The sequence below is a fragment of the Carlito syrichta genome, unplaced genomic scaffold (genome assembly GCF_000164805.1).
Source record: "Carlito syrichta isolate Samal-C Ts95f unplaced genomic scaffold, Tarsius_syrichta-2.0.1 Scaffold153566, whole genome shotgun sequence".
Taxonomy (NCBI): domain Eukaryota; kingdom Metazoa; phylum Chordata; class Mammalia; order Primates; family Tarsiidae; genus Carlito; species Carlito syrichta.
This window is the reverse complement of record NW_007097662.1, coordinates 31632-50090: the sequence shown is the minus strand read 5'-3', so window position 1 is coordinate 50090 and position 18459 is coordinate 31632. Positions and strand designations below refer to the sequence as shown.

Sequence of the window (18459 nt, the reverse complement as noted above, 5' to 3'; positions counted from 1 at the left end):
CGAACCCATGGGCTCAGCCTTCCAAGTAGCTGGAACTACAGGCACGCGCCACCATGCCTGGCTAATTTTTTGATTCATTGTAGAGATGAGATCTCACCAAATTTCCCAGGCTGGTCTTGAATCCATGGGCTCAGGCAGTCTTCTCACCACAGCCTCCCAAAGTGCTGGGATTATAGTCGTGAGCCACTGCACCCGGCCAAAAGTGATTACGTTTTAATGGTTACAGAATATTTTGCTGGGTGATGAAGAAATTTTGTGACTTGAGATGTGGTTGTTGCATAACACCAGGAATATACTAATTGCCACTGAATTACACACTTTATAATGGTGAATTGTATGCTATGTGAATTTCACCTCAATTAAAAAAAATCAAACTTCAGTTCCCCAAACCGCACATCAGAGCTCAGGCACACCACAGGCAGTCAAGACTGGATAGAGCCTCCACCCCAGGATTGTTGGCCCACTCAGAGTGACACCCCAGAGTCATTGGCCACCACTCCTCAGGTTGGTGATATAGGCATCGTGTGATGAGCACACAGGATCTCGTGGGAGTCACCAAGTCAAGAAAATCACCAAGTCACTTGGAGAGGTGGGACTGTCATATCATCCAGACCTCTGCAAGGCACTTATCTAGCCCTGCCTGGGCACAGGGCACTTGGTGGGAGGGCTAGTCACCAGCCAGGAGGGGCGGTTCTCAAAGGTTTTCAGAGCGTAGTCCTTTGGAGATGGGTGGTGCCAAGAGGCAGAGACCTCATTCCCACCTTCTGGAGCTGCTGCTCAGTCAGCCACAAGGAGCATGGGGGCAGCGGTGAGAGTGGAGTCCAGGGTCCTGGTCGGGGTGGCCTGTCTGCTCCTGGCATTCCCTGCCACAGCTACCAGTAAGACACACCTGCTGGGCTTGCAGGGGAGGGGGCTTCTGGGTCTTCAGAGGACTTTGTGTGGAGGGGGCAGGAGTGAGCTAGAGACAGGGAGGAGTGGACAACCTGCTCAGGAAAGGGGTCCAGTTTAGAGAAATGCCGGGGGTTGAATGTCCTACCTGGGCGGGGGCTCTGCCTAACTATCAGGGCAGCCCTACCAGTGGACATGATTGTCCCTTGAGGGAACTGAATTTTTTTTGAGTCAGGGTCTCACTCTGTTGCCCAGGTTGGAGTGCAGTGGTATGGTCACTGTTCACCATAGCCTCAACCCCCGGGCTCAGGCATTACTTCCGCCTCAGCCTCCCTAGTAATTGGCACAAGCACATGCCACCACGCCGTTTTGTTTTGTTTCGTTTTCAGAGATGAGGTCTTGCTATGTTGCCCAGGCTAGTCTCAAACTCCTGGACTCAAGCAATTCTCCAGCCTCGGCCTCCCAAAATACTGGGATTACAGGTGTGAGCCACTGCACCTGGCTTCTGAGATTTGTCTTAATCAAGTATAGTAAGACAAGAAGATATGCAAGAAAGTGTCATGAAAGAAGACATTTACTCACGGTTCTCTGGGCACAGGAGGCACTCAGGGGCCACACAGGAAAGCACCAGGGCAGTTAGGAGACAGAGGGAGCAAGGGGAAAACGTAGCAAGAGCCTTTACTGCTATATCCATGGGAAGCAGGTTAAGCAGGTTTAGTGCTGGCAGCAGGCTCTGGGATAGAGACAAGTTGTCTAGCTATCTGCTACCTGGCACTGGGGTGATTAGGGTTGGTGGATCGTGGCCAGGAGTTTGAAAGATCCACAAAGGAGGTAGTTGGGGTATAACTCTGGATTGGTTTGCATTTGAAAGCCTTGCTCCCGGGAGAATTATTTGCTCTCTCTGAGAATTGGTTAGCCCTGGGGGCAGGGGTGAGGGGATAGGGGGTGGGCAATCCTCCTGTCTTAGTCTGTGTTGCTATAAAGGAATACCTGAGGCTGGGTAGTTGATTTTTTTAAAAAGAGCTTTTCTTTTCTTTATCAGGAAGGGAGCTGGGTGTGTGTAGCAAGAGAGGAGGCAAGAGGCGCAGAGAGGCCAGGCTCTTTTCACCAACCAGTGTGACTCACTCACACTCCCTCCCTCTGAGAATGGCAGGATCTGCTCCAACGACCCAAACACCTCCCACTAGGCCCCGCCTCCAAAAATAGAGATCAAATTACAATATGAGCTATGCTGGGGTCACACAAACCACATCCCAAACCATAGCAACCCCCAAGGTCAGCAAGACCCCGGATGTCAAAGCCTCAGAATAACAAAATAAAGATGTGGCTATTCCGTCTTATTCAGCAGATGAGTAATTTGAGGTTCAATGGGCAAGTGGCTGGTCCAAGGTTCAAGGCTCCACCGCAGGCCTGGTCTGGCATGGAGAGGAGTAATAGTGACTCAAGGCAAGCAAGGAGGAGGAAGCTGGGGGTAATCACAGGGTCCAGCTCACAGGCTTGCTGGGAAGGTTAACCAAGGTGCTGTGTGGACCATACTCAGAACACAGCCCGGGAGAAAAGTGTTCAGAGAGCAAATCTACCTTCACTCTGAGTGTCCATCTTTCACCCCACCCCCTCACAGAAACTGTAAACTCACTCATGGTCCCTCTGTCCTGCCCCCAGGACCCAAAGTTGCCCAGCCTGAAGTAGAAACCACCTTGGGCCGAGTTCGAGGCCGGCAAGTGGATGTAAAGGGCACAGACCACCTGGTGAACGTCTTCCTGGGCATCCCCTTCGCCCAGCCACCACTGGGGCCTCACCGGTTCTCAGCCCCACGCCCAGCACAGCCCTGGGAGGGTGTACGGGATGCTAGCATCGCACCCCCCATGTGAGTAGCTCCGGTGGAGGGGGGCAAGTAGGTGGGTCGGCAGGGGTCCAGCTGCCAGGGCTTATGGGGTTGACCACCTGGCCCTTGGGCTCATCTTTGGCCACAGGTGCCTGCAGGATGTGGAGAGAATGGACAACAACAGATTTATGCTCAATGGAAAGCACCAGATCTTCTCTATTTCGGAGGACTGCTTGGTCCTCAACATCTACAGCCCAGCTGAGGCCACCACAGGGGGCAGGAGGCCGGTGGGCAGCCCACAGGGTTCTGTCCTCCCATTCATTTCCACCCAGTCCACCTGCCCCCACCCCACCCCACCCCTGCTTCCAAACCACCCCAAGGGTCCTGAGAATGCCCTGGGCTAGTAAGGGGACAGCTGGGGTCCTAGGCTTAGGAGTCACTGCTCCATGGGCATCTCTGCAGGTCATGTTATGGATCCATGGGGGCTCTCTGTCAGTCGGTGCGGCCACCTCCTATGATGGATCAGCCCTGGCCGCCTACGGGGATGTGGTCGTGGTTACAGTTCAGTATCGCCTTGGGGTCTTTGGCTTCTTCAGGTGAGATGGCAGGCCTGGTGAGATCACTGACTGCACTGAGGAGAGGAACTGGGGATCTAGGCTAGGGTTCCAGAGCCTGAATGGGATGCCCTTCACCCATGCTGTCTGGGGCAGAGAAAAGTACTCCTGACCCTCCACCCCGGGGGAGGGGCTCAGCCAGAGCCAGAATTGTACAGTGAACTTGGTTCCTCGGGCAGAGGGTATTGGCTCCTGGGCTGGGGCCCAGGTCCCAGCAGGGGGTGGGGGCAAAGAATAGCAAGCTCTGGCAACCACCTGAGAGCCAACCCTGGATGGCCACCAAGCCAGGCCCACCCACACCACATGCTAGGCATATGGATACCAAGCGTGGCTCATAGCCAGGCCAGACTTTGGGAGCAGAGGGTCCAGCTCCCTGGTGGCTGATTCAAAGCAAATCCACAAAGGCCAAGGAAAATCTGTCAGGGGAGCCAGACTGAACTAACCACTGCTCCACCCTGCCCGCAGCACTGAGGATGAACATTCACCTGGCAACCAGGGCTTCCTAGATGTTGTGGCTGCTCTGCACTGGGTGCAGGAGAACATCACCCCCTTTGGGGGTGACCCCAACTGTGTCACCATTGCTGGCACATCTGCCGGTGGCTGCATCGTTTCTGCCCTGGTAAGTCACCACGGGGGGCTAGCAATGGAAGTTGGGAGCGTTCCTGTGATCTCAGACCTCCCAGTTCCTCCACCCTTCTCTGACAGCCATCTGCTCTCTCCACTGCACCCAGGTCCTGTCCCCGGTGGCTGCAGGGCTGTTCCACAGAGCCATTGCACAGAGTGGGGTCATCACTACCCCACTGTTCATGATGGACAACACATGGCTCCTAGCTCAGGTTTCATTTCCTTCCCTCTCTTACTCTGTGTATACCTCCCATTCCCCACCCTGTGCTAGCCTGAAGTCTCAGAGTGGGGGAGGGGTCAATGGTAGGGAGCTCCCTGTTGGCAAAGAGGGACCCATTAGGATGAAGAAAGCTCAGAAGAAACAACTATTGCATTCCAGGAGGTGAGCAGTCAGGGAGGGCTTCCTGAAGGAGGCTACCCTGAGCACACCGTCTTTGGCCCCTTCCCCAGGGTGGGGTCTTCAAGAGTACCCCTCTCTGCCCCAGGCAGCATGGTGGAGGAGGGGCCTCCATTTCCAGCCACACTGCGACCCAAGAGTTCTCCATTCAGGCTCTAGAACTCCATCTAGGTCCCCACTGCAAGACCTTGAGAAGAGTAGTCAGGGAAGCCACAGAACGGGAACTGCGTCTGCAGAAGCTTTAGATGTGAGATAGAGTGGCAGGTCCTGAAAGCAGCATGCTGTCAGGTAGAGAATGAAGCAGGGAGGGGACAGGCAGGAATGGGGGCACTGGAGAAGGAGGGGAGCGTTTCCTGGGAAACCGGACTTCATGCGGAAGGCAGGAAAGAGCTAAGCAATGGCAAAGCTGAGCTACTTGGAGGGGAAGGTGAGTTGGAGGGAGCAGTCCTGGAGGTCAAGAGGCCAGGGAGGTGGCCAAGGCAGAGTTCAGGCAAGAGAGGACAGGCGGGGACAGGGGAGTGCCATGGGGCTGGGAGAGAGGGCAGATGTGAACAGGACCTGGAGGCTGGGTCAGTGCCCTCACTTGGCCCCAGATCACAGCCAAGGTGGAGGAGTGGGCTGAGCATGTTAGCCACTGGGTATGAGATAATTCAGGAACCTCAGCATGGGCACACTGTGTCTTATCTGGAAGCAAGAGGCATCAGTCTCTCAGCCTCCCTAACGCCTCCCTTCACCATGGCTGGGAGAGATTTTCCCAACCACAAACTTTAGGTCCTTCTCTGTCACTCCTATGTCCCAAGAAAAATACAGACCAGCCATTCTGTCCTTAAACAAATATTCACTGAGTTCTTGTCAATGTCCACATGCCCCAGCCTGGCTTTCTTGGCCTGTGAACTGGCCTGAAGCTGTCCTCCAGCCTCTCTTCCCACTCACTCCCTGACCATGCTCTAACATCAACATTCCTACTCTTCCCTGCCAGACAGTGTCCAAACCTTATTTTATTTCCTTATTTACTCCACAATCTTTGCTGACCTATGGCTCTGAGAACATAGTTAACCAGATAACGACAATGTTCTCAGAGGGTCAAGGAGGACTCAGCCCCCTCCCGCCCCCCAGATAATGACATCATGGTATAGTACAAACTGGTGGGCAAGACATGCTTCTCAGGGGTGATGGCAAGTCTCTGGCTTGTCTCAGGCCTGATCTGTGACATCACACCCAGCTGCCTTGCAGATGCATCTCTCCACCTCTGTGGGAGGCAGAGGGCTGGAAGGTGGGGTAAATGGCTGAGAAGGAGGCGGGACACTTTCTTCTGTCCTCAGAACATCGCGAACTCTGTAGCCTGTAACTCCAGCTCCCCGGCTGAGATGTTGCAGTGCCTTCGGCAGAAGGAAGGAAAAGAGCTGATTCTGACCAAGAAGCTGGTATGCCCACTACTTTGGGGATGGTGCCAGGCAATGGCACAGAGGTGGTTTTGTGCAGCGCCTATAGGAACAGAGGGGCAGGCTGCTTCCAAATAGGACTGGGGACAGCCACTCATGAGGGGAAGGATCTGAGGGCCACTCCCAGCCCAAGGGCAGGCCTATCTTCTAGGGAAGCGACCTGCCTGGAAGCATCAGTCACCCAATCTTCCAATTCCTGCTGGGCCCCCTAGCCCTGGTGGTCTCCATGCCCTCACTTTCCCTCAAGGTTCAGCTACTCAGGCGCTCAGCTGGGTGGCCCCTGGGTCCCATCCTTTGAGACTTTGTCCTAACTTGGGAACCTCCTGCCTTGCTTTCTCTGCAGAACATCACTTCCCTTTCTTTCACCATCGATGGCACTTTCTTTCCCAAAAGTCCCAAGGAACTCCTGAGGGAGAAGCAAATCCACTCCGTGCCCTTCCTCCTGGGTGTCAACAATCATGAGTTCAGCTGGCTCATCCTCAGGGTGAGTGTCCTCTGGAACCTGTGCCCTTCAAGGCCCTACCCCAGTCAGTCTTCTCTTGCCCCAGCATATTACTACAGCACTGTGAGCTGAGCACTCCTGCTATTTCCATCTGATAGATGAGAAAGCTGAGGACCAGAAAGATTTAAGGGACTTGCTCCAGCTCATCCAGCTCCATTTTCACAAAGCAAATGTTTCCTTTTTGGGAACCAAGCTTTTGTACAAAGTGGCCTTCTGAGCAGTGTTGATCCACAGCATATTTCTGCCTTGGTATCTGGTTTATACATCAGTGAGACAGGTCAGTGTGACTTTGTGCCTGAGAGACTGACTACCTAAGACTCTCAGGTCTTAGACATCAAGCCATTGGGTACTTCATGGCCCCCAAGTGCCTTCCGGTCCCTTCCAGGTGCACAGAACTTCTCACAAAACTGTCAACATCATGTCTTCTGAGCATCATGTTATGTCATCCTTACTCTTCTATGCATCATCACAGCAACCACTTTTTTAAAACCTTCCACAAAGGGAGGGTCCCATCATAGTGTTCCTTCATTTTGACATCTGGGCAGCTTCTAGTTTTTACCACTGAAACTTTTATTGCAATGAACATCCTCATGTCCACAGCTTTTGTCCTTTTTCTCATTCCTTTGGAATCGATCCCTAAGAGTGGCATTTGCTAGCTCTGTGAGAGACAGTCTCATGCAACCTTGACACTCAAAACTTGTAGAAATTTCCAAGCCAAATGCCCAATCCAGTGCAGGCAGCCTTGCTCCTACACTGTTTAACAGCTGTATGTATGAAAACAAAGTCACAACTTGGCTGGATGCCAAGACCTAAGAAAACTTGCTTGGTGTAGAATGCTATGTCTAGGACTTGTAGCCAAAGTTGTTTCTTGGGAATTGGGGGGCTCAGAAGGCTGCTCACCCTCTCAGGTATTCCCTGCACTCCGCTTGTTATCCACATGAGCACAAGTGTACTTTTTCCAGTCAACTAAGCATTGTGGTGAAAGCTTTGGCCATGGAAAGTAATTCATACCCTTATGGAAACCTCTCCTCTTCTTACGTACTGACGCTGACATAGCACTTTCTGAAACTGCTGCACAAACTTAAATTGCCGCCAGCGGGAGGATCACTTGAGCCCAGGAGTTAAAGGTTACAGTAAGCGATGATCGCACCACTGCACTCTATGTACTCCAGCCTAGGTGACAGAGTGAGATTCTGTCTCTTAAAAAATAATAACTAAATTGCCACAAGCAACTTGAATCTATAGGTTTCACTGCAATCTTACCAGCATTTGCTCTGTGTGTGTGTGTGTGTGTGTGTGTGTGTGTGTGTGTGTGTGTGTATTATTATTATTATTATTTTGAGCCAAGTTCTCACTCTGTTGCCCAGGCTAGAGTGCAGTAGCATGATCTTGGCTCATCATGGCCTCAATTCTCCCACCTCGGCCTCCGAAATAGTTGGGACTACAGGCATGCACCACCACTCCCGCTAATTTTTTTTATTTTTTGTGGATATGAGTTCTTGCTATGTTGCCCAGGCTGGTCTTGAACTCCTGAGCTCAAGCAATTCTCACACCTCAGCCTCTCAAAGTTCTGGGATTATAGGTGTGAGTCACTTTGCCCCAAATTTTTATTTTGATGAATTCAATCTATATTTTATTTTATTGTTTGTCTTTTGGTAGCGTAGCATATCTAAGAATTGATTGCCTAATCCAAGTTCACAGATTTACCCCTATGTTTTATTCTAAAATGTTATAGCTTGGACAAGTGCAGTGGCTTATACCTGTAATTCTAGCACTTTGGGAGGCCAAGGGAGAGGATTGCCTGAGCCCAAGTGTTTGAGACCAATCTGGGCAACTTGGCGAGACCTCATCTCTACAACAGATCAAAAAATTAGGCGGGCATGCTGGCACACACTTATAGTTCCAGCTATTTGGAAGGTTGAGGTAGAAGGATTGCCTGAGCCCCGCAGGTCAAGTCTGCAGTGGCCGTGAGCATGCTACTGCACTCCAGCCTGGGTGACAGAGTAAGACTCCAACTCAAAAAAAAAAAGAAGAATGTTATAGTTTTAGTGCTTAAACTTAGGCCTAAGATTCATTTGGAGTAAATTTTTGGATATGGTGTGAGTTAGGGGTTCTTTTATATGTGATTATCCAGTTGCACTGCACCATTTGTTTAAACAACCATTCTTTCCCTACTGAATTGTCTTAGCACCCATACTGAATATCTATTGACCATATATACATGGGTTTATTTCTGGACTCTTCATTCTATTGTATCAATTTATCTGTCTACCCTTATGCTACCACCTCACTATCTTGTTTTATATATAATAAGTGTTGAAATCAGGAAGTACAAATCTTCCAACTTTGTCCTATTCCAAGATTGTTGTATTAGTTTGCTTAGTTGTATTAGGGCTGCCATAACAAAGTACCACAATCTGGGTGATTAAACAACACAGAGTTATTTTATCACAGTTCTGGAGGCTAGACATCTGAAATCAAGTTGTTAGCAGGACTGGTTCCTTCGAGAGAGCTATGAGGAAGAATCTCTTCCATACTCTCTTCCTGCTTCTGGTAGTCTCAGGCGTCCCTTGGCTTGTAGATGACGTTCTCCCGTCTTCACATTGTCTTCCCTCGGTACACATCTCCTTGTCCAAATATCCCTTTCCCTTTCTTATGATTTACCAATCATATTGGATGAGATTCCACCTTATTGCTTACCTCTGCCATCATCTTAACTTGATTACCCCAAATAAGGTCACATTCTGAGATACTGGGGTCAGGATGCCATTTATCTTTTGGATTTCCTGGACTCCATCAAGTAAAGAGGAATTGTCTTGAGCTACACATAAATTATGTAAGATAATGTATATGCATAGTAAGTTTTCTTTTATTTTTAATAATTTTTATTATAAAGTTTGGAAAAATGAGAACAATATAAAACTAGTGGGAAATTTGACCTTGTTTCTGTAAAACTGATCTATCGATGTCTGGTTTGATAGAAGGGGTTGCAATTCTTAGTGAGTTCTCAAGGTGCTCATCAGAAATGTTTGTTCGGATTTTGCTCTTTGCGTACTCCATCATTGAAAACAGCAGCTCACAAATGTATGTGCTGCCACAGAGTGATGTCATGAATAAGGCATGACTGTGAACTTCAAAAATGGGGAACTACTCATAGGGTCACACAGAAAATAAACCCTAAAAAACACATTATGCTAAAAGGTTTTGTGGGACCACATTACTAGCTGTCTTGGGCTGCATGCGACCCACAGACCATGGGTTGGACATTCTTGCCATATATTTTTTTGTGTGTGGAGATACAATTCAACCCATAACAACTGTTTTGATGATTCTGAGGCCCTTGCATAGGAATTTAATGATCAACTTGTCAATTTCTGCAAGCAAAGCAGATGGGATTTTGATAGGGATCATATTGAATCTGTGGCTTAGTTTGGAAAGTATTGCTGTCTTAACAATGTTAAGTCTTGCAAACGAGAAACATGAGATGCTTTCCATGTAGTTAGGTCATCTTTAATTTCTTTCTATTATATTTTGTAGTTTTTAAATCTATAAATCTTGTCCTTTATTAAATTTGTTAGTAAGTGTTTTAGAAATGCAATCCTTATTTTAAATGCTATTGTAAATGGTAGCTGGAACCACAGGCATGCACTACCATGCCTGGCTAATTTTTTGATTCATTATAGAGACAAAGTCTCTCCAAGTTGCCCAGGCTGGTCTCGAACCCCTAGACTCAGGCAACCCTCTTGCCTCTGCCTCTCAAAGTTCTGGGCTTACAGGCATGAGCCATCACGCCTGGCTGGAATTGTTTTCTTAAGATCACTTTCAGATTATTAATTGCTATTATATAAAAACACAACTGATTTTTGTACATCGATCTTATAGACCATCATTTTTTTTTTTTTTTTGAGTTGGAGTCTCACTCTGTCGCCCAGACTGGAGTGCAGTGGCACGTTCCCGGCCACCACAACCTCGACCTGCTGGGCTCCAGCGATCCTTCTGCCTCAGCCTTCCGAGTAGCTGGAATTACAGGCATGCGCTACCGCGCCTGGCTGATTTTTTAAATTTATTGTAGAGATGAGGTCTCGCCAAGTTGCTCAGGCGGGTCTCAAACCCGCGGGCTCAGGCAATCCACTCACCTCAGCCTCCCAAGGCGCGGGATTACAGGCTGAGCCACGAAGCCCGGCTAGACCATCATTTTTTTAAAGTTCTGCTACTTTAGTTTCTGTGGATTTAAGTTCTTTTAATTCCTGGTGAAGATTAACATCCCCCTTTGTACACACTTATTTGTGTTTACTCACCTGTGAATTGTTCGTTCTCACTAATTAACAAAAAGCCTAGTGGCAATGAAATAACATTAATAGCTAGCATTTCCATAGTGCTTACTCTATGTCAGAGCCTTTATGCATATTAACTCAGTCCTTACAATTCTATGAGGCAGGTTACTGTCATTCCTCTTTTACAGATTAGGAAACTGAGGCACAGAGAGAGTTTAAGTAATTTGCCCCTGGTCATGCACCTAGTGAGTGACAGACCGGGAATTTATTTGTTTGTTTTTTGAGTTGAAGTCTCACTCTGTCACCCAGACTGGAGTGCAGTGGCATGCTCATGGCCACTGCAACCTTGACCTGCCGGGCTCAGGCGATTCCTCCACCTCAGTCTTCCAAGTAGCTGGAACCACAGGCACGCGCCACCATGCCCAGCTAGTTGTTTGATTTATTGTAGAGATGAGGTCTCGCCAAGTTGCCCAGGCTGGTCTTGAACCTGTGGGCTCAGGCAATTCTCTCACCTTGGCCTCCCAAAGTGCTGGGATTATAGGCATGAGCCACTGCACCCAGCCAGACTGGGAATTTGAACCCGAGAAGTCAGGCTCCAGATACTGTGCTCTTAAAACTGTAACACATAAATAAAGTCAATATTTGTGTTTGTACCTTTCCCTGTAACCCCTGCTATGGCTCCTGGAGGTTCTTGATATTATTCTATGAAAATGTTGAACAAATTCTTTCCCTCTCTACAGTATTGCCATTTAGGCACTCCTGTTGTATTTGGGGCTCCTCTCCCCAGTCATCCCCACTTTGCCCCCACCTCCCCTCACTCCTTTAAGTTTATCTTTTTGGGTCTGTGGACTTGTGGGTTTGGGCACAGTTGGCTCCATAATGAGTTTCTGGGCACAGGGCTGTGAACACTCTCCTGCCCTGGGCTGGGAGTGGGGTGGGGACAGTGGTCAGGCTGCACTGAGAGGGCCTTGGTGTTTCACAGGGCTGGGGTATCCTGGATAAGATGGATCAGATGAGCTGGGAGGACATGCTGGCCTTCAGTACACCCTTCCTGAGCCGTATGGTGAGACAAGAGGCAGGGGAGCCAGTGGGCATCCTACTCTGTATGGTCCCTGCTCCTACCCTCCAACACCCACAGCTGTCCACTTACCACCAAACCCTTTGGTCCAACTGCTAAATTTTAGTTTTGCCCAGGAATCCCCTTGATCATCAGTCAATGTAGTTCTCAAAAGAAAATTATCCTCATTGCCACGATTGTCATGACAGAGACTGCTTATTAATGAGCACATGCTACATGCCAGCATCTGCAATGCCATGGACTAGGAGAGGCATTCATCTCCTTCACTTCTCATTGTAATTCTGTGAAGTAGGAACTTTCATTATTGCTATTTTGCAGATGAGGAAACTGAGACTCGAGATCTCACAAAAAGTGAGGGGCAGAGACAGAGTTTGAGACAGCTGTCTCTGACCCCAGAGTCTCAGCTGTCAGATGGAGAGCCAGATGGATCTGGGGTCACATTCCAACCCTGGCCACTTGCCTAATGATCCAAACCCCTCCGAGCCCATTTCTTCACCTAGAAGTGGGGATGATGTTTCCCACTCCTCTGAGCTGTTGTGAGGAGAGTAGACATTGTATTTGGAGAGTCTACCTGGGAGTTGGTACCAAGGAGGTGCTCGAGCTTTGAGCATTTCCATTCCTTGGAAACCCCAGAACCCTCCGCATTCACACAACCTCATCACTGCTCTGTGGAGCTGTGAGGAGCCTCTGTCACTTGTTCTCTCACTTAATTCCCAGTTACCTTCAACTGAGCACCTGCTTCCAGGTCAGACCCTTTGCTGGGGACTTCACATAGGCTGCCAAATAACCCTGCCAGGCAGAGACTGGCTTTCAGAGAGGCTCAGCCAGCTGTCTGAGGTCATACAGGTCATACAGCCAAGCAATAGTCACAGAGCTAGGATTTGACTCCAAAGCTGAGCTTATCTACCCAGACACCACCTAGAACTTGCAGGGATGCAGAGAGGCTGCTAGCTGTCCCCTGGAACAGGAGCCCTGGGACATGAGAGAAGCTATGCTGGAAGAGATGAGGCTTCCTGGGAGGGTCTGCTGCAGCTGTGGGACCTGAGCAGACCTGAGCCTGGCCTCCTGCCCAGGATGTAATCCCTGAGATGCTGCCCAGCATCACAGATGAATACCTAGAGAGTGACTCAGATGTGCAAGCCAGACGCCATGCCTTCGTGGAACTGATGAGTGACATATTGATCAACTTTCCCACCTTAATTTTCTCAAGAAGCCTCCGAGGTAAGGCTCTCCCTGGCCACCTGTCCCATCCCTTCCACTCCAGCCAAGGAGCTGGGTCATCGGAAGTGACAGGCATGATAGGGTGCAGGTTCCCCTTGCCTGCACCCCACACCCCGCTGCCATCCTCAAACCCTTCTTTCTCTGGGATGCAGCATCACAGTAATGAGAGGTGTCTCTGGTTCAGAGACAGAAAACCGAGGTTCAGAGAGGTGTAGTGACTTGTCCAAAGGTTACCCAGCAGGGCCCATCATCTATTCTCAGGGATTCATTCAATTGATGAGTGATTTCACCCTCTTTCGGCGCTTCTCCTGGGATGAAATGTTGCTTTCTCCAAGCCTGGTAGCTAATCCCTGACACAGCCTGGAACAGCTCCAAGTTCTTAACTTTGTTACCTCAGGCAAGATATCTAACCCCTCTGTGCCTCAGTTTCCTCATTTGTGAAACAGGGATAATAAGAGAATCAAATCCATAAGGCTGTTATGAGGGTTAAATAAATGATGACACAGAGCACACAGAATGGCACTTGATACCTAGCAAGTGCTCAGTAAATGCTTGCCGCCGATCATTTTGCCATAGTCATCCTTATCATTGGTAATGGTATTATTATGAGCCTGTGCTGTCAAAGGCAGGACCTAATCGGGCCATGGGCACCTAACTCCAATTCTGCCCTGTCTTTGTAGATTCTGGGAGCCCTGTCTTTTTCTATGAGTTCCAGCATCGACCCAGTTCTTTTGCGAAGATCAAACCAGCATGGGTGAAGACAGACCACGGGGCTGAGGTTGCTTTCATGTTTGGGGGTCCCTTCCTCATGGATGAGATATCCCTCCTGGGTGAGAAACAGACAGACAGACATGTGGGGCCTAGGCTGCTGGACACCAAAGGGCCAGGCCAGGGCTTGCAGGGACAGGGGTCTTCAGCCGCACTGGGGTGCCTTGGGTCCTATCCAGGCCCCACCAGACCCTGAGGCAGGCCTGTCCCTCCCACTTTTTCAGCTTTTCCAGAGGCCACAGAGGAAGAGAAGCAGTTGAGCCTCACCATGATGGCCCAGTGGATCCACTTTGCCCGGACAGGGTGAGTGAGTGAGCAGGTATGCCTGGCTTTGGGCCTGGCACATTCAGCTCTGCCTCCCAAGGAGGCCTTGATCCTCAATCATTCCTTCCACTCAGGAACCCCAATGGCAAGGGTCTGCCTCCTTGGCCCCAGTTCGATCAGTTGGAACAATACCTGGAGATCAACATCATGCCACGTGTCGGACAGAAGCTAAGGAAGGCCTGGATGCAGTTCTGGGCAGAGACGCTCCCCAGAAAGATCCAAGAGTGGCATCAGAAGCAGAAGGGCAGGGAGGCTCCAGAAGAGCTCTGAGGCAGGGTCCGGACCGTCTTGGCTGAGGCCAACCCAAAGGGTGGCAGAGTCCCAAGAAGGCAGTCTCCTTCTCCCCCTGCTGAGAAAGGCTTTAAACCAGGCTGATGCGGGGTCATGTCCTTTAAAGCATCAACCACCCCATAATTGGCATTATACTGTTTTGAAATGTCACCAGGTTGCTTCCCACTTATGGGCCATTGTACAAGATCTTTCCCTGCTTGAAGCACCTTTCCCGCTTGCTACATGTCAAGTTCTGGCTCATTCTTCAAGTTCCCCAGAGGACTTCCTCCCCCAGGAAGTCTTCCCTGCCTTCTCTGGGCTGTGTGGCCCCCAGGATCTGCGTCCATTGGAGGATAGTCTACTCTAGGCTATTATTGTGTCTGTGTCTTTCTCCCCCTTGAAGGAACTCTTTGAAAGTAGGGATCAGGGCAACTCCCTATGGTCCCCTCTCACTGTGGGAGCTTTTCTGGCCTCTTAATAAATCCGGCTTTAAAAAAAGAAGGAAGATGGGAATCAGCCTGACCCCACGCTGTCAGTCACACCAGGATCGAGCAGGACCTGGAGTCAGGGATTGTTTGGTGAGTAAGTGAAACGCAGAATATGTGAATGGTGGCTCCTGGGCTTGACCCCAGAGGCTTGAAGTGCCAAAGCCATGCTCAACTCCCCACAGATATTGTCTGCCCTTACCAGAAAGGTGGGAAGAGACCTGGACTGAGAGAAGTCCTGGGGCACCAGGGGACTAGCCCAGAACAGATCTCAACCCCTGACTAAGGCCTCACACCAGGGCTGGAAGAGATCCCCTCCTGTCTGCTGCCCAGTCCTGGTCTCTGCACAAGACAGAACAGAATCCAGCAGGACTACATTCACCAGACATGACCCTTACCAATTAGGGCCCTAGCCCTCAGGACTAGTGCCAAGAGAGGGCTTCTGCCTTTCTTTCCAGCTAGGGAAAGCTGGCTTCTGGGGGAGCTTGGCACAGCTCCCAGAGCACCCACCAGGACACAGAACTACAGGTTGGGAGAGGGTATCTGGACAAGTGTGACAGGCTGTTGTCATGGAGAAAATAGACCTACCCACCCAGATTTAAAAGGTGAAAAGCAGCCAGAGGTTTTCAGAGTGAGAGTAAACATTTCTCTCTTTGAGGATCAATGCGCCATTCCCTTAATACACCTGAGCTTGGATACATATACCAGTGTCTTCCCTTGTCCCCACTGTCCCATCACCAACTCTAATCTCACATAAACCCTTCTTCAGTCAGACTGAGTTCCTGGCTGCTGATGGGTTCATGAAAAGCATTTGCAACTGGACCGGCTCTATTCTGGGAAGTCCATTTTGGGCAGAAAGGAGAGATATATGGCCAGAGGGGCTCTAGGCATGTCACTTTCCTGCTTGAAAGCTCCCAGTGACTCCCTGTCACCCTTAAGACAAGTTCAAGTTCTTCAGGTGGCATTGAATGCCTTCTGTTCTTATCCCCTTCCCTCTACCAGGGAAGTTTGTCCCCTCAAGTAGGGTAGAGAACCTGACCAGTAAACAAGTCCTAATAATACAATGTATAACTGGGGACACAAAGGGCTGTGAGGCAACAGAGACATAGCCTTGAGGGACAGGGAAGCAGGGACATCTAAGCTGAGACCTGAAGGACAAACAGAGGTTACCGAAACATGCAGGCAAGAGAAGATGGAGGGGTGGGGAACAGGCAGAAGGGGTGTGCCTGACAGAGGGAACAGCAGGAGCAAAGACCTGGAGGTTGTTATATACCTGGACCCATTTATGTCTGGCTGGAGATGTCAGCAAAGATCACACTGTAAGGGGACTTGTGGGCTGGAATGGAGATTATGGACTCCAGGGTAATGGAGAGGCTTGGAAATGTTTTTTTTTTTTTTGAGTTGGATTCTCACTCTGTTGCCCAGACTAGAGTGCAGTGGCCGCTCCCGGCCACCGCAGCCTCGACCCGCTGGGCTCCGGCGATCCTTCTGCCTCACCCTTCCGAGTAGCTGGAACTACAGGCGCGCGCTACCACACCCAGCTCATTTTTTATTTATTGTAGAGATGAGGTCTCGCCAAGTTGCCCAGGCAGGTCTCGAACCCGCGGGCTCAGGCAATCCACTCACCTCAGCCTCCCAAAGGCATGGGATTACAAGCTGAGCCACTCGAGCCTGGATGGAAATGTTTTAACCAGGCGTGACATGAACAGGTTTGTTGTCAAGGGAGGCGAGGGCAGAAGCAGGGAAACCAGGGAGGGTGCCAATGCTGGCTTCCAGATGGATGGGGATTTAAAGTCCATAGACAGACCTGGTGACACAAAGGGGAGGGAAAACAAGACTCCCTGGGGCAGTCTTAAGCCAAGCAGGAGTGGGACTGGAAATCAAAGATCTTGGGCATGCTGGGTGTGCAAAGAGGCCTCTTCCTCCAGGCTTGAGGGTGTAGCACACCTGACAGCCATGGGGATGGGAGTATCGCTGGCACTGGTGTCACCATGACCAGCAGTCCCTGTACAAGGTGGGAAAGCCAGCTGGCAAGGCCTCAGACTCTGTTTCACTGCCAGCCCTCTCTCCACATAGGGCTTCCTTCACCCAGGGAGGGAGGGGAATGACTGGCACCACCCCCAGGGGCTGGAGGAGTGCTCATACCGGGAAGATGCTCCAGGGATTCCAGGCCTCTGACCTCTCTATTCTCTCTTCTGGGCCACTGTCTCCGAGGCTCACTCCTTTTCTGCCTGCCATGGCACCCTCTTATCCCTACCCCAAGATCCAGCAGCCATGCAGAGCTAAAGGGAGCAAGCCAGACTCAGCCGGGGATGGCAATGCAGGGCAATGGTGAACCAGGGAACCTCCCCCATAACAGGACCACAGGAAGGGCTGTGTGAGCAGTGTGGAGATGTGAGCACCAGGGGGTGCTGCAGGATCAGCACGTTGGATCCAGACAGGTTCGCCTGGACCCAGCCACGGGGGACAATGTCTTAACAGATGCTCCCAGGAGACATGTACATACGCAACACCAAACTTAGTTACTCACTAATCTTGACAGTCTCATATACACACCCTCACTGATAGGGTTCCTAACCAGTTCCACCATTTATCAGATGTGTATTTTTGAGCAAGTTGATATCCTCTTTGTTCCTGTTTTCCGATCTGTAAAATGTAGGTAAGGATAGTGACTCCCTTCATAGGTCTACTGTGAACATTGAAAGATCATTAGCCATAAAGTGCCTAGAATAGTGTCTGACACACAGAAAGTGTTCAATAAGTGCTTCCTGGTATAGTTATGGGCACAAACTCCAGTCACAATGTCTGGGGAAAAAAAACAAACATACAGCTCCCCTGACTGCAATTCAAAGATGGAAGAATTGAGAGGTGTTGGGGAATAGCATCAAAATTTTAACATGAGCCTCTTCCATGCTAAAATAACTTTTGGGCCTGTGGCTGCCCAGAAGAGTTGGTGGATAGAGTCTTGTGAGTCTCTGAATGGTAGGCTGAATGTGCTGCTGAAATTTGTAAACTTTTCTGGGGGCCTGAGGGATGCCATCATCCAGGCTCTTCCCCCGCTCTGCTTGGAGCCCCTCCTCTTGGGTTTTAGACCTGCCTCCTCCCACCTCCATCCCAGTTCCCAGCCCAGCTTGCCCAGGCCATAGGACAGCTATTGCAAGAACAGAAAGAAACTTGACAGGTGAACACCAGGCCTGTTTCTTGGGAACAGTGGAACCCACATGGCCCTCTTCTCGTTGCCCTGGCCCGTAGGCTTCCCTTCCCATCAGCCCTAGACTTCTCACACTTTGGGGCATCATTGTCCACTAGAGCCCGTCTTCGGGTGAGGCCTCCCCTGCCTACTGCCTCTGAGCTGGCCCTTTCTGATTCTGAGAACCTTGCCCAGGGCCCCAGGTCACAGACAATCACCAGCAGGGTTCAGGCCTCACAACTAGGAGACCTGCTGAGCTCTCTTCTGGGCCCAAGCTTATTCACACCCATCTTCTCCTTCAGGCCACCGGGCAGCCTTTTGGGGTCCCAAGAGGATCCCACTTTACAGAAGAGGAAACTGAGACTCAAAGAGGGAAATTGCCTTGCTTGAATTAACACAGCAGGGACAAAGCCTGGACTCACATCCAAATTTGTTGGCCTTTAAACTCCAAGTCCTCCCCACTCTAGAATGTGCCCTGATGTCTAGAGTGGGTTTTCCAGATGCTGGAATTGGGGGTCTATGGAGCTGACTTAGGCGGGGGGGGGGGGCAGAAATTC

The 18459-nt window shown here is 50.3% G+C and overlaps 1 protein-coding gene across 2 annotated transcripts; it reads left to right on the top strand.

The window, feature by feature from the left end:
• Positions 1 to 796: 796 nt before the first annotated feature.
• CES3 (carboxylesterase 3) lies at positions 797 to 14281 on the top strand. Of its 2 annotated transcripts, none has more exons than XM_008050636.1 (13): positions 797 to 878; positions 2551 to 2755; positions 2862 to 3000; positions 3176 to 3309; positions 3793 to 3946; positions 4059 to 4163; positions 5671 to 5772; positions 6134 to 6274; positions 11549 to 11629; positions 12718 to 12865; positions 13546 to 13695; positions 13858 to 13936; positions 14032 to 14281. In XM_008050636.1, exons 1-13 carry the CDS (start codon positions 797 to 799, stop codon positions 14225 to 14227), a joined length of 1716 nt encoding a protein of 571 aa, XP_008048827.1. In that variant the 3' UTR covers positions 14228 to 14281. The 2 variants fall into 2 exon arrangements, with proteins under 2 accessions (XP_008048827.1, XP_008048828.1); XM_008050637.1 differs by having other exon boundaries at positions 13867 to 13936; positions 14032 to 14227.
• The last annotated feature ends 4178 nt before the right edge of the window (positions 14282 to 18459 follow it).

Coding starts and splice junctions, on each gene's coding strand:
- CES3 (XM_008050636.1), top strand. CDS start 797: ATGGGGGCAGCGGTGAGAGTGGAGTCCAGGGTCCTGGTCGGGGTGGCC. Junction 879..2,550: donor ATTCCCTGCCACAGCTACCA/GTAAGACACACC, acceptor TCCTGCCCCCAG/GACCCAAAGTTGCCCAGCCT. Junction 2,756..2,861: donor GCTAGCATCGCACCCCCCAT/GTGAGTAGCTCC, acceptor CTTTGGCCACAG/GTGCCTGCAGGATGTGGAGA.